The sequence below is a fragment of the Onychomys torridus genome, unplaced genomic scaffold, assembly GCF_903995425.1.
Source record: "Onychomys torridus unplaced genomic scaffold, mOncTor1.1, whole genome shotgun sequence".
In the NCBI taxonomy this organism is placed as follows: domain Eukaryota; kingdom Metazoa; phylum Chordata; class Mammalia; order Rodentia; family Cricetidae; genus Onychomys; species Onychomys torridus.
The window spans coordinates 10588-26754 of record NW_023413031.1 but is presented as its reverse complement, the minus strand read 5'-3'; the positions used below and the strand labels follow the sequence as shown (position 1 = coordinate 26754).

General features: G+C 44.3%; 1 protein-coding gene across 1 annotated transcript; it reads right to left on the bottom strand.

Moving 5' to 3' along the window:
* Positions 1-12931: 12931 nt before the first annotated feature.
* LOC118576111 (major urinary protein 20-like) lies at positions 12932-15908 on the bottom strand. The gene is made up of 6 exons (XM_036176492.1): positions 15801-15908; positions 15322-15458; positions 14433-14506; positions 13618-13728; positions 13160-13261; positions 12932-12991 (listed from the first exon to the last, which is right to left on the bottom strand). The coding sequence occupies exons 1-6, from the start codon at positions 15906-15908 to the stop codon at positions 12954-12956; spliced, it is 570 nt and encodes a 189-aa protein (XP_036032385.1). The 3' UTR covers positions 12932-12953.
* Positions 15909-16167: the final 259 nt, after the last annotated feature.

The following is a 16167-nucleotide window of genomic DNA, read 5'->3' as shown; positions in this document are numbered from 1 at the left end:
ACTTGTATGTTTTGTAGAGATGACTTTTCCAAGAAATGGCCACCAACAACCTAAGGACAGAAGGGTGTGCAGTCCTAGAAGAGCCAATCTAGACGTAGAAAAATTTTCCAAAGAGAAGTCTTTTCTAGTTTTCAATCTCTGCTGGAAGATGGAATAGCGCTATCTAAAACAATGGGAGAGGTTGAAAGGCAAAAAGGAAAAAAAAAGGTCCTCTTTGGTTTAGTTTAGAGAACTAGAGAGCCCAGTATGAACCCCCATCTATAAGCAGTGGAGAAACAAACGGTTCCAGCTAAACTCTGGATTGGTATGAGAAGTTAAGTAGCCTTGACTCATTGTAGCCAGAGAAACAGACATGTTGGTAGATGGCAGTATGATCTTGTCCTTGCGATCTCAGGGATGGTGAACTATTGCCAACTGGTGTGTGTGTTTTTATATACTGAAGGATTTATTTCTGGATCCCATAAGACACTCATTGTGGGGCCAGCCATGAAGAGCCCCACCGGGCCACAGGCATTTGTTGACCATCTCTAAGAGCCAAGGCCAGCCCCAAGAGATGTCAATGGCTGCTTTGACCTCCTCACTGCAGCGGTGGCCGCACGTCTTTCTTGAGTTCAGATGGAGCCAATTGTATATGTTTTCTTGTTGATAACCAGGAAAAGTGTGAAGGCTGTCCTCAAAAAATTCACCCTGCCTCCAACCTCTGTCCTCTGAGGGAGCCGCCTATCCCTTATCTGACAATTCCCCTGGGCCTGAGGACAGTTGCCCCCGCAATCACTGTCTGCTGGTTTATCTTTTGCAGTCGCGGCCCCAGGACCAATGGAGAAGACATTTAGAACTACCCCTGCCAAATCCTCACTCCCTGTTTCTTTCCCCATGATAGATAAAGGAGAGGGATCTTTTGCTTCTGTGTCTAGGTTTGGCAAAACCAACCCAATTTCTCTGCCTTGGACATTGGACTCGTTGATTACTATTTCATGAAAGCATTCCACAAATTGTTTGGGTTTATTTTTGGAAGGGGCCCCCCAGCTTGGGGTTTGAAATCAGGCTGCATCTGAGCGCCTGGGAGCCAGCCCAAAGGCCTTTCTGAGGTTTTGTTTGTAAATTTATATATTGTACCTGTCTTATAGAGGGGTGGCGATTGCTCATGTTTCACCATTCCTAATCCATTTCAAGACGAAAGTCTGGGATTATAGAACTGTTATTATTTCCTAAGTATTCTTCAAGGATCGATTAGGTTCCTGCCGTGAACAGATATTTTTTGTCCTTATATTGTCAAATTAAAAAATGAAAGGCTGGGCATGGCAGTAAATGATTTTGTAGTTGCAGCCACTTAGGAGGCCCTGTGGCGCTGGGAGAATGACTGGACTCAGGATTCAGGGCCAGCCTAGAAAGAAAAGAAAACATAGTGAAGAGCCCATTCAGGGGGGTGGTGGGGAGGAGTGGGTGGGGGTTTCCAGCTAATTATTTGCCTTTTCTCAATAGTATTTTACCATATTTTTATCAAAGCACATCAAGAACTTGATCAGGAGTCATGACTGAACCTAATTTAATCTTCTTGATCTAGGGGGTCAGAGCACACTATGGAAGTAGGGCTCCTTTTCTCTTTAGCTTTGTGCCGGCTGGCGGCCAAACCATTCTTTTTTTTTGCAGGGTCATGTCCTGGAACCATGTGAGAGGCTAGGCCTTCAGAATGATGAGTCTCTCCTGCTCATGAAGTGAAAAAGAGACGTCTGTGAGATAGAGAAGACTGGTGTGCAGCATGTCTGTGTTCCTATGGAATTTATGACCACTATGGATGAGGGCAAACGAGCAAACAGGAAAGTTGTGCAGCAAGTCTGTGTTCCTATTTGGAATTATGACACTATGGATGGAAAGTGTGCAGCAAAGTCTGTGTTCCTATGGTCCCTTATGAGGGCCAACTGACACAGGAGACCCGAAGAGCAGGCAGCACTCACGGAGGGCTTTGAGGATGATTTGCAGAGGGAGGGGTTAAAATCTTGAAAAGTCAGGGTTAGATTCGCAACATGAAAGAAGTAAGGATCTTGGGTACAGGATCCAGTGAGGTGCCCCACATTCACTCACTGCCAATTCCCACATTTTCTTTGGGAACAGAGGACATATATGTAGCTGCAATGGCCAATTCATATTGAACAGGGGAAGGAGGACATTCATGGAGAGTTTGTGGGTGTGGCAAAGAGAAATTTAAAAGAAAGCCTTTGATTCTCCATTGAGTCCTCCCAGGTAATCAGGGAAGATTCTGGGGATGCAGGAAACTAAGCTTTCCTGGATGTCAGTGATGAGAATCAGATCACAGAACTTGTCACAGGATGGTGTGTGGACAGGGAGGGATGATGCTGGAGTCCAGGAGAGGAGTTCCCACTTGACACTGAGTAAGCCAAGAAGAAAGAATACAGAAACTCATTAGCACTGCTTGGCTTGACTTCAGGATATAGAGCATTTCTATCATATAGAGCAAAGGGGGAAGAAACAGACCTTCCCATGCCTTTTAACTGATGGTACTTATCAGAATACAGGAATGAAAGGCATAGAATAAATGCCTTTTTCCTCATTGATGACTGATGAAAAATATAAGGAAGTAATGAAAGATCTGAGGTTTGTTACCACTGTCTTTGGCATAAGAAGCTCTGTTGTGTGAAGATATGTCACTGTGATTGGTGTACTAAAGAGATGAATGGCCAGTAACACGGCAGGAATTTAGGTGAGACTATGAGGCAGAGAGAAAGAGACTCCTAGGTACAAAAAGGGGCAGAGTCTCCAGCCAGAGATCATGGAAAGGAAACAGGAGATGCAAGATGGAAAAGAGGTAACACTATGTGAATGTAGTTTTTTCTTGGTTTTTGAGACAGTTATTAATGAAGCAGAACAGACACAAACATAACCCAGAAACTCTACATGAGAAACAGAATAAAAATAACCCCTTTGGGCAGTGTTCTGAGACCTGATGTCTGTGTCCCTGTGTACAAGTGGGTGTGAGGGTGATTTGTATACTGTTGACTGATATGAACAGATGCTAGTGAATGAGAGTTGGTGTGAGAATGCATACCTAGAAGGTCCTGGGTTCGAACCTTTGTGATGTAGGCAAGTCTTGCTTCTGTCTGCCTTTCCCTTTTCTTTCTTATTCCTCATACTTTTCTATGTATCTGGCCATGAATAGCATTATGAATTATGCTCAGGACTTTCCCCTTGGAATGTATTGAGATGAATCATATGTAACTGTCAGTCCTGCATCCTGAATTGAAGCAGTGCAGACGATGTCTGTGAACTGAGAGTCTTCATGGCAGGTAAGCCAGCTACTGAGAGCTTGAGGACTGCTGGGGACTGTTGTTGTAGATGACTTCCAAATGGCCACCATCAACCTAAGGGACAGGAAGGTGGTAGCAGGTCCTAGAAGCCAATCTAGAAAATTCCAAGAGTTCTAGTTTCAATCTCTGTCTGGATAGGCTATCTAAACATGGAGAGGTTGAAAGGCAAAGGAAAAAAGTCCTCTTTGGTTTAGAGAGCCCAGTGAACCCCATCTATAGCAAGTGGAGACAAACGTCCAGCTAACTCTGGAATTGGTAGAGAAGTAGCTGCCACTCATTGTAGCCAGAGAACAGACATGTTTGTAGATGGCAGATGATCTTGTCTTTGCGATCTCAGGATGGTCTTGCCCAATGTTGCTGTTTTATGAGGTTATTTATGTCCCATAAGACACTGTGGGCCAGCCATGAGCACCGGGCCAGCTTGTTGACATCTAAGAGCCAGGCCAGCCCCAAGATGTCAATGGCTGCTTTGACCTCTCACTCGGGCGGTGCCCACGTCTGCAGTCAGAGGCAATTGTCTTCTTGTTGTATAACCAGGTAAAAGTGGGGAGCTGTCCTCAAAATCACCCTGCCTCAGCCTCTGTTCCTCTGAGGGGCGCATCCTCATCTGACATCCCTTGGGCCTTTGAGACAGTTGCCCTCAATCCTGTCTGCTTGGTTATCTGCAGTCGGCCCAGACCATGGAGAATAGACTACCCTGCCAATCCTCCTCACTTCCCTGTCTTCTTCCCTTAGAAGGGATTGCTCTGTGTCTGAGGTTTGCAATTTCTGCCTTGACATTGACTGTGATTACTATTTCATGACGCATTTCCACAAAGTGTTTGGTGTTGAAGGGGCAGCTTTGGGGTGAACTCAGGCTGCCATCTTGACCTGGGAGCAGCCAAAGGCCTTTCTGTGGGTTGTTGTACCTTGTCTTATGGTGGCATGTTCAAACCATTTCCTATCATCAAGAGAGTCCTGGATTAGAACTGTTATTTATTTTCTAAGTATTCTCAAGGATGGATTAGGTTGTGAACAGATATTTTTGTCTCTTATATGTCAAATTAAAAATGAAAAGCTGGGCATGGCAGTAAATGATGTAGTTGCAGCCACTTAGGAGCCTGTGGCTGGAGAATGACTTGGACTCAGGAATTTCAGGCCAGCCTAGAAACATAGTGAAGAGTCCATCAGGGGGGTGGTGTGGGAGGAGTGGGTGGGGTTCCAGCATAATTATTTGCCTTTCTCAATAGTATTTTACCATATTTTATCAAAGCACATCAAGAACTTGATTCAGGAGTCATGAGCTTGAACCTAATTTAATCTCTTGATCTAGGGGTCAGAGCACACTATGGGGAAGTAGGGGCTCCTTTTCTCTTTAGCTTTTGTGCCTCTGGCGGCCAAACCATTCTTTTTTTGCATGGGTCATGTCCTGAACCATGTTGAGCAGGCATAGCCTCAGAATGATGAGTCTCTCCATGCTCCATTGAAAAGAGACTCTGTGGATAGAGGAAGTGTTCAGCATGTCTGTGTTCCTATGGAATTTATGACACTATGGATGGAGATGTGCAGCATGTGTTTCCTATGGAATTTATGACACTATGGATGGAGGAAGTGTGCAGCAAGTCTGTGTTCCTATGGAATTTATGACACTATGGATGGAAAGTGTGCAGCAAGTCTGTGTTCCTATGGTCCTTATGAGGCCACTGACACAGGAGACCCGAAGAGCAGGCAGCACTCACTAGGGCTTGAGATGATTGCAGAGGAGGTTAAAATCCTGAAAGTCAGGTTAGATTCTGCAACATGAAGAAGGATCTTGGGTACAGGATCCAGGAGGTCCCCACATTCACTCACTGCCAATCCCACATTTTCTTGGACACAGAGACATATATGTAGCTGCAAGGGCAATCATTTATTGAACAGGGAGAGGAGGACATTCATGGAGAGTTGTGGGTGTGGCAAAGAGAAATTTAAAAGAAAGCCTTTGATTCTCCATGAGTCCTCCCAGGTAATCAGGGAAGATTCTGGGGATGCAGGAACTAAGCTTTCCTGGATGTCAGTGATGAGAATCAGATCACAGAACTTGTCACAGGATGGTGTGTGGACAGGGAGGGATGATGCTGGAGTCCAGGAGAGGAGTTCCCACTTGACACTGAGTAAGCCAAGAAGAAAGAATACAGAAACTCATTAGCACTGCTTGGCTTGACTTCAGGATATAGAGCATTTCTATCATATAGAGCAAAGGGGGAAGAAACAGACCTTCCCATGCCTTTAACTGATGGTACTTATCAGAATACAGGAATGAAAGGCATAGAATAAATGCCTTTTTCCTCATTGATGACTGATGAAAAATATAAGGAAGTAATGAAAGATCTGAGGTTTGTTACCACTGTCTTTGGCATAAGAAGCTCTGTTGTGTGAAGATATGTCACTGTGATTGGTGTACTAAAGAGATGAATGGCCAGTAACACGGCAGGAATTTAGGTGAGACTATGAGGCAGAGAGAAAGAGACTCCTAGGTATAAAAAGGGGCAGAGTCTCCAGCCAGAGATCATGGAAAGGAAACAGGAGATGCAAGATGGAAAAGAGGTAACACTATGTGAATGTAGTTTTTTCTTGGTTTTTGAGACAGTTATTAATGAAGCAGAACAGACACAAACATAACCCAGAAACTCTACATGAGAAACAGAATAAAAATAACCCCTTTGGGCAGTGTTCTGAGACCTGATGTCTGTGTCCCTGTGTACAAGTGGGTGTGAGGGTGATTTGTATACTGTTGACTGATATGAACAGATGCTAGTGAATGAGCGTTGGTGTGAGAATGCATACCTAGAAGGTCCTGGGTTCGAACCTTTGTGATGTAGGCAAGTCTTGCTTCTGTCTGCCTTTCCCTTTTCTTTCTTATTCCTCATACTTTTCTATGTATCTGGCCATGAATAGCATTATGAATTATGCTCAGGACTTTCCCCTTGGAATGTATTGAGATGAATCATATGTAACTGTCAGTCCTGCATCCTGAATTGAAGCAGTGCAGACGATGTCTGTGAACTGAGAGTCTTCATGGCAGGTAAGCCAGCTACTGAGAGCTTGAGGACTGCTGGGGACTGTTGTTGTAGATGACTTCCAAATGGCCACCATCAACCTAAGGGACAGGAAGGTGGTAGCAGGTCCTAGAAGCCAATCTAGAAAATTCCAAGAGTTCTAGTTTCAATCTCTGTCTGGATAGGCTATCTAAACATGGAGAGGTTGAAAGGCAAAGGAAAAAAGTCCTCTTTGGTTTAGAGAGCCCAGTGAACCCCATCTATATAGCAAGAGGAGACAAACGTCCAGCTAACTCTGGAATTGGTAGAGAAGTAGCTGCCACTCATTGTAGCCAGAGAACAGACATGTTTATAGATGGCAGATGATCTTGTCTTTGCGATCTCAGGATGGTCTTGCCCAATGTTGCTGTTTTATGAGGTTATTTATGTCCCATAAGACACTGTGGGCCAGCCATGAGCACCGGGCCAGCTTGTTGACATCTAAGAGCCAGGCCAGCCCCAAGATGTCAATGGCTGCTTTGACCTCTCACTCGGGCGGTGCCCACGTCTGCAGTCAGGGGCAATTGTCTTCTTGTTGTATAACCAGGTAAGAGTGGGGAGCTGTCCTCAAAATCACCCTGCCTCAGCCTCTGTTCCTCTGAGGGGCGCATCCTCATCTGACATCCCTTGGGCCTTTGAGACAGTTGCCCTCAATCCTGTCTGCTTGGTTATCTGCAGTCGGCCCAGACCATGGAGAATAGACTACCCTGCCAATCCTCCTCACTTCCCTGTCTTCTTCCCTTAGAAGGGATTGCTCTGTGTCTGAGGTTTGCAATTTCTGCCTTGACATTGACTGTGATTAATATTTCATGACGCATTTCCACAAAGTGTTTGGTGTTGAAGGGGCAGCTTTGGGGTGAACTCAGGCTGCCATCTTGACCTGGGAGCAGCCAAAGGCCTTTCTGTGGGTTGTTGTACCTTGTCTTATGGTGGCATGTTCAAACCATTTCCTATCATCAAGAGAGTCCTGGATTAGAACTGTTATTTATTTTCTAAGTATTCTCAAGGATGGATTAGGTTGTGAGCAGATATTTTTGTCTCTTATATGTCAAATTAAAAATGAAAAGCTGGGCATGGCAGTAAATGATGTAGTTGCAGCCACTTAGGAGCCTGTGGCTGGAGAATGACTTGGACTCAGGAATTTCAGGCCAGCCTAGAAACATAGTGAAGAGTCCATCAGGGGGGTGGTGTGGGAGGAGTGGGTGGGGTTCCAGCATAATTATTTGCCTTTCTCAATAGTATTTTACCATATTTTATCAAAGCACATCAAGAACTTGATTCAGGAGTCATGAGCTTGAACCTAATTTAATCTCTTGATCTAGGGGTCAGAGCACACTATGGGGAAGTAGGGGCTCCTTTTCTCTTTAGCTTTTGTGCCTCTGGCGGCCAAACCATTCTTTTTTTGCATGGGTCATGTCCTGAACCATGTTGAGCAGGCATAGCCTCAGAATGATGAGTCTCTCCATGCTCCATTGAAAAGAGACTCTGTGGATAGAGGAAGTGTTCAGCATGTCTGTGTTCCTATGGAATTTATGACACTATGGATGGAGGAAGTGTGCAGCATGTCTGTGTTCCTATGGAATTTATGACACTATGGATGGAGGAAGTGTGCAGCATGTCTGTGTTCCTATGGAATTTATGACACTATGGATGGAAAGTGTGCAGCAAGTCTGTGTTCCTATGGTCCTTATAAGGCCACTGACACAGGAGACCCGAAGAGCAGGCAGCACTCACTAGGGCTTGAGATGATTGCAGAGGAGGTAAAATCCTGAAAGTCAGGTTAGATTCTGCAACATGAAGAAGGATCTTGGGTACAGGATCCAGGAGGTCCCCACATTCACTCACTGCCAATCCCACATTTTCTTGGACACAGAGACATATATGTAGCTGCAAGGGCAATCATTTATTGAACAGGGAGAGGAGGACATTCATGGAGAGTTGTGGGTGTGGCAAAGAGAAATTTAAAAGAAAGCCTTTGATTCTCCATGAGTCCTCCCAGGTAATCAGGGAAGATTCTGGGGATGCAGGAACTAAGCTTTCCTGGATGTCAGTGATGAGAATCAGATCACAGAACTTGTCACAGGATGGTGTGTGGACAGGGAGGGATGATGCTGGAGTCCAGGAGAGGAGTTCCCACTTGACACTGAGTAAGCCAAGAAGAAAGAATACAGAAACTCATTAGCACTGCTTGGCTTGACTTCAGGATATAGAGCATTTCTATCATATAGAGCAAAGTGTGAAGAAACAGACCTTCCCATGCCTTCTAACTGATGGTACTTATCAGAATACAGGAATGAAAGGCATAGAATAAATGCCTTTTTCCTCATTGATGACTGATGAAAAATAAAAGGAAGTAATGAAAGATCTGAGGTTTGTTACCACTGTCTTTGGCATAAGAAGCTCTGTTGTGTGAAGATATGTCACTGTGATTGGTGTACTAAAGAGATGAATGGCCAGTAACACGGCAGGAATTTAGGTGAGACTATGAGGCAGAGAGAAAGAGACTCCTAGGTATAAAAAGGGGCAGAGTCTCCAGCCAGAGATCATGGAAAGGAAACAGGAGATGCAAGATGGAAAAGAGGTAACACTATGTGAATGTAGTTTTTTCTTGGTTTTTGAGACAGTTATTAATGAAGCAGAACAGACACAAACATAACCCAGAAACTCTACATGAGAAACAGAATAAAAATAACCCCTTTGGGCAGTGTTCTGAGACCTGATGTCTGTGTCCCTGTGTACAAGTGGGTGTGAAGGTGATTTGTATACTGTTGACTGATATGAACAGATGCTAGTGAATGAGCGTTGGTGTGAGAATGCATACCTAGAAGGTCCTGGGTTCGAACCTTTGTGATGTAGGCAAGTCTTGCTTCTGTCTGCCTTTCCCTTTTCTTTCTTATTCCTCATACTTTTCTATGTATCTGGCCATGAATAGCATTATGAATTATGCTCAGGACTTTCCCCTTGGAATGTATTGAGATGAATCATATGTAACTGTCAGTCCTGCATCCTGAATTGAAGCAGTACAGACGATGTCTGTGAACTGAGAGTCTTCATGGCAGGTAAGCCAGCTACTGAGAGCTTGAGGACTGCTGGGGACTGTTGTTGTAGATGACTTCCAAATGGCCACCATCAACCTAAGGGACAGGAAGGTGGTAGCAGGTCCTAGAAGCCAATCTAGAAAATTCCAAGAGTTCTAGTTTCAATCTCTGTCTGGATAGGCTATCTAAACATGGAGAGGTTGAAAGGCAAAGGAAAAAAGTCCTCTTTGGTTTAGAGAGCCCAGTGAACCCCATCTATATAGCAAGAGGAGACAAACGTCCAGCTAACTCTGGAATTGGTAGAGAAGTAGCTGCCACTCATTGTAGCCAGAGAACAGACATGTTTATAGATGGCAGATGATCTTGTCTTTGCGATCTCAGGATGGTCTTGCCCAATGTTGCTGTTTTATGAGGTTATTTATGTCCCATAAGACACTGTGGGCCAGCCATGAGCACCGGGCCAGCTTGTTGACATCTAAGAGCCAGGCCAGCCCCAAGATGTCAATGGCTGCTTTGACCTCTCACTCGGGCGGTGCCCACGTCTGCAGTCAGGGGCAATTGTCTTCTTGTTGTATAACCAGGTAAGAGTGGGGAGCTGTCCTCAAAATCACCCTGCCTCAGCCTCTGTTCCTCTGAGGGGCGCATCCTCATCTGACATCCCTTGGGCCTTTGAGACAGTTGCCCTCAATCCTGTCTGCTTGGTTATCTGCAGTCGGCCCAGACCATGGAGAATAGACTACCCTGCCAATCCTCCTCACTTCCCTGTCTTCTTCCCTTAGAAGGGATTGCTCTGTGTCTGAGGTTTGCAATTTCTGCCTTGACATTGACTGTGATTAATATTTCATGACGCATTTCCACAAAGTGTTTGGTGTTGAAGGGGCAGCTTTGGGGTGAACTCAGGCTGCCATCTTGACCTGGGAGCAGCCAAAGGCCTTTCTGTGGGTTGTTGTACCTTGTCTTATGGTGGCATGTTCAAACCATTTCCTATCATCAAGAGAGTCCTGGATTAGAACTGTTATTTATTTTCTAAGTATTCTCAAGGATGGATTAGGTTGTGAGCAGATATTTTTGTCTCTTATATGTCAAATTAAAAATGAAAAGCTGGGCATGGCAGTAAATGATGTAGTTGCAGCCACTTAGGAGCCTGTGGCTGGAGAATGACTTGGACTCAGGAATTTCAGGCCAGCCTAGAAACATAGTGAAGAGTCCATCAGGGGGGTGGTGTGGGAGGAGTGGGTGGGGTTCCAGCATAATTATTTGCCTTTCTCAATAGTATTTTACCATATTTTATCAAAGCACATCAAGAACTTGATTCAGGAGTCATGAGCTTGAACCTAATTTAATCTCTTGATCTAGGGGTCAGAGCACACTATGGGGAAGTAGGGGCTCCTTTTCTCTTTAGCTTTTGTGCCTCTGGCGGCCAAACCATTCTTTTTTTGCATGGGTCATGTCCTGAACCATGTTGAGCAGGCATAGCCTCAGAATGATGAGTCTCTCCATGCTCCATTGAAAAGAGACTCTGTGGATAGAGGAAGTGTTCAGCATGTCTGTGTTCCTATGGAATTTATGACACTATGGATGGAGGAAGTGTGCAGCATGTCTGTGTTCCTATGGAATTTATGACACTATGGATGGAGGAAGTGTGCAGCAAGTCTGTGTTCCTATGGAATTTATGACACTATGGATGGAAAGTGTGCAGCAAGTCTGTGTTCCTATGGTCCTTATGAGGCCACTGACACAGGAGACCCGAAGAGCAGGCAGCACTCACTAGGGCTTGAGATGATTGCAGAGGAGGTTAAAATCCTGAAAGTCAGGTTAGATTCTGCAACATGAAGAAGGATCTTGGGTACAGGATCCAGGAGGTCCCCACATTCACTCACTGCCAATCCCACATTTTCTTGGACACAGAGACATATATGTAGCTGCAAGGGCAATCATTTATTGAACAGGGAGAGGAGGACATTCATGGAGAGTTGTGGGTGTGGCAAAGAGAAATTTAAAAGAAAGCCTTTGATTCTCCATGAGTCCTCCCAGGTAATCAGGGAAGATTCTGGGGATGCAGGAACTAAGCTTTCCTGGATGTCAGTGATGAGAATCAGATCACAGAACTTGTCACAGGATGGTGTGTGGACAGGGAGGGATGATGCTGGAGTCCAGGAGAGGAGTTCCCACTTGACACTGAGTAAGCCAAGAAGAAAGAATACAGAAACTCATTAGCACTGCTTGGCTTGACTTCAGGATATAGAGCATTTCTATCATATAGAGCAAAGTGTGAAGAAACAGACCTTCCCATGCCTTCTAACTGATGGTACTTATCAGAATACAGGAATGAAAGGCATAGAATGAATGCCTTTTTCCTCATTGATGACTGATGAAAAATAAAAGGAAGTAATGAAATATCTGAGGTTTGTTACCACTGTCTTTGGCATAAGAAGCTCTGTTTTGGGATATTTGTACACTGTGTGAAGATATGTCACTGTGATTGGTGTACTAAAGAGATGAATGGCCAGTAACACGGCAGGAATTTAGGTGAGACTATGAGGCAGAGTAAAAGAGAATCCTGGGTACAAAAAGGGGCAGGATCTCCAGTCAGAGAACATGGAAAGGAAACAGGAGGTGCAAGACAGAAAAGAGGTAATGCTATGTGAATGTAGTTTTTTTTTTCTGGTTTTGAGACAGCATTTCTCTGTGTAGCTTTGTGCCTTTGCTTTGTAGATGAGGCTGGCCTCAAACTCATAGAGATCAGTCTGCCTCTGCCTCCCTGAGTGCTGGGATTAAAGGCCTGTGCCACCACCACCTAGCTTTTTTTTTAAAATGTAGATTTATTATAAATGAGTTTAATTAAATTTTAAGAGCTAATTAGGAGCAAGCCTAAGCTATAGGCCAAGCTTTCATAACTAATATGAAAAATCTGTGTCATTATTTGGGAGCTGGCTGGTGGAACAGAGAAACATTTGCTACAAAGCTATGAGGAATTTTCAGTAAACTGAGGAATAATGATAAAAGCCTTGGCTACTTTTAAGGACTTTCACACATTATCAGAGCGAAGTCTTGGAATAAGTGGGAAAGAGGACAGGTGAGGGAGCCCAGTGTGCTCTTCAGACTGGAGAAGTGCAGATCAGGAAGATCCATTCCCAGATAGGAAGCCAAGGCCGTACAGATACAAAGGAAGACATTATCGCAGGAATTGGAGGGAGGTAGACCAGAGACACTGAGGAGCATCTGTATTCACATACTTAGTGACATTGAACGCATTGCTGAGCCCTTCACACCCACATACTCACAACCGTACAGCAACTGTGTAAAGTACATGTCCTTGTTTCCTTGCTTAATTGCTTGGGTCACTTACTTAAAAGCTCATGGAAGGACTAAATCACAAACCCAGATAATTTGAAGGCAAATTTCAAGCTCTTCTAAAAGGTTCCTTATCAAATCATTTTTATTGTAATTTTGGGGCACAATACTAATGCTTTTGCAAGGGTCTTGTCCATGCCCACCCCCTCTTCACTGTCACTGGAGATTACCTACCCAGAAGCTCAGGCCTTTCCTCCACCTCGGGCCTGGAGACAGCGATCTGCAGGGTGGGAACAAGAACACATTCAGGTACCAGGTCCACTTTATTTCCCCAGGAGAAACCAGATGTTTCTCCAGCTGCTACATGAATCTGGTTGCCAATCCCTTGGGTTTTCCCATTCAAGAATACAACATTCTGGAGGAGAAAAATAGATGAGTTCTGACTTACCAGCCTCAGTTAGGTCCAATATGTTTTCCTCAACAATGCCATGCTTCTTGCATAGCTCTGTAAACTTTTCCTTGATGTTGGAACTCAAGTCTTGTTCCCGGCCTGTGAAAAATAATGGTGACAGCAATGACTGCATCTTGTGTATTGACCACATTCACCGAGCTGAATGATGGGACAGGGCTCCTCCAGAAGGGTGGGAAAATGATTGACAATGTGATTGACAGGCAAGGATATGACCTATCCTGAATTTGACATTCATAGACTATCTTTCCTAGAGTACTGACAGACTTCAGAGTCCTCCCACCACTGAGCCTGAGGGATGACAGAGGTGAGGTCTGCCTTGAGGAGGTAAGAAAGAGGCCGTTCAGGGCCACGCTGGAAAGACCATGTCCAGAGCTATGGTTTCTTTTATTCCTTTTTCCCAGGCCAAGGTCAGTGTCTGTGTGAAAATACTCTACCATAGAGCTCCATCAGCTGGAATGTTTCCCCATTGTTGACATTTCTGAGATGAAATATAATATAACCATCATAGTCTGTATCAAGCATGTTAAATTTATTTTGTCCATGATCTGTGGAGGAAATGAAACAGCTCAGAAATTCTTTGATCCTCAGGAAACAGTGGGATCCTTTTACCTGTTCTCCCCCACACATGAAAACATTAAAATGCATGTTCTGGAAGAGATGGGTGAACATGTCTGATGCTTTCCACCTGTCACTCTATGGGCTTCATGAAATAACTTCTAGGAGAAGGACACTGATAGATCAACCTCTAGTGAACAGGTAGCCACAGCAGCAGCTCACCCTCTGCAATCCCCTCTGAGGCCTATCTCCCTCCCTCAGCAGCTTCCAGTGACATGTCTCTGTCTTTCATAAGCTCGCTGTGTCAAATACCTGCTGCTGCATCCCATGCAATGCCCACGGGTGACAGTCACTGGGGCAGAGTCAGACAGATGGCAGGAGATGACAAGCCATCTGGTTCCACCTGCCTGTTGCAGGATGCTAGCTTAGATGGCTCCAATTGCATTAGCTAGTAAACAATGACCAGGGAAGCACCTGAGATTCTGAGGAGGGTTGGGGGTGTGGTTCAGTAGTAGAGAAGTTGACTAGTTTGTACAAGGTCCTGAGTTCAATCCCCAGCAATGTGTGTGCACTTGAGAACACACACACACACACACACACACTCGCCAACATACACGCGTAAATAACACAATAAAGATAATTAGGGTTTACTAAATTCCTTATGGATAGATATACAGAATCTTTCTTTACTTACATTTAACAAAATATTCCCCATCCTTGTCTGTTTCATCACAAACTAAATACTGCTTGGTGCACTCTCCATTTATTCTGTAAAACAAGTTGAGCTGGTGTTAAGGATATTGATAGCGCTGACTTTTCAGTTTCTGGTCCACACTTATCTCCAGGTTCTGATTCCATTAAACTCTTGAATATTTTTGTAAAATTAGCCAAAGCCTTTTATATATGTTATTTCACTTATATCTGATAGTGTAGTAATCACATTTAACTATCATTAAAGACTTTTATTTATGTTATTTCACCTATATCTGATACTGTAGTAATCACATTTAACTATCATTTAAGAAATAATGACAATCACTTCTCATCACTGTTCCAGCTGTGATTGTTTCCCAGTGTCACTGCCCCTTGTGCAGATTACCAGCCAGATGTCCACCATGCATCATTTAGTGCTTTGCAAATGTTTCCCGATGTGTCTCCAAATCCACAGGGGAGGGTTATTACTACTCACCTTTACTGCAGGAAAACATGAGTTGAAGGGGTGGTTGTTTTTGAATAACAACTAGTAAGAAAAACTTAACCTGTGATCATATATTCATAAGCTGTGCTATACGGTCTCCTTAATTATGGTTTCAGAAATGTCTCTGACCTTTACTTATCCCACTCCCAGGGAATTTATTCCTGTCACCAACTTTTGTGTCTGAGTTTTGAAAAAGCCCTGGTTATGAAATTTTGATTTAGTATCAGATGGGGGATTCTCGTTTTGGGTACAGGCTCAGTGCGTGCATGCGCGCATGCGTGTGTGTGTGTGTGTGTGTGTGTGTGTGTGTGTGTGTGTGTGTGTAGAAGCCTGGGACCATGCCAGGTGTCCATTTCCTCTTATAAGGTAAGAACACCACACTTACTTAGTATGGAATTTAAAAGCTAAGGAAGAGTTCTCGAAGACATGGATGTCCTCCACAAAAACTCTCATGCTGCCATGTTCTTCTATCATTTCCCTCTTGTCAGAGGCCAAGCCAACAGAATACCATTTCCCCTCAATCTGTAATAGATAAGCAGGTCATGAAGGCAGAAGGGCAGGGACAGCTCATGGACATGTTTCTACTTGAACTCTGAACTACAGGCTAGGGCCTGAGCATCCACAGGATTAGATCTCATGTAAGTCGGCATAATACTGAACATCCTGTCTCTGTCTCTCTGTGGGCGTGAAGGACCCCAGGCATTGTTAGACATGGATAGCATACAACTGCTCTCACTTCAGGGTCTGAAGCCAGTCATTAGTCTAATAGATTGAGGAGCTGCACCCTCCCTCAAAGGACCCACTTGACTTCAGAGTTCCCTGAAGAACCCCCTGAGTCAGAAGTTACTATTCCCACGAGTCTACCTTTTTTAGATTAAAGTTCTTTCTCGTGGCACTAGTTTCTCCTTCTGCGTGGACACAGACGAGAGTCAGCTCCAAAGCCAGCAGCTTCAGCAGCAACAGCAGCTTCATTTTGGTAGGGAACAGATTGTCTCTTCGTCAGGACTGAGTGTTTCCCGATGGGACTGCCCTCCACTCTCCAATGCCTTATATACTTCCTGAGTTCAGTAGATTTTTGTTTTTGTTTCTCTCTCTTTTTTTTTTATCGTCCCTGCCTTCCTTCACGCTCTGTAGAGTGTGTTCTCAATTAGTGATGTGAGACCAAAGACTGTTCGTGCCCTTCTCAGACTTGGCAGTCTGATCTCTTATAGATTGATTTAGTAACCTTACA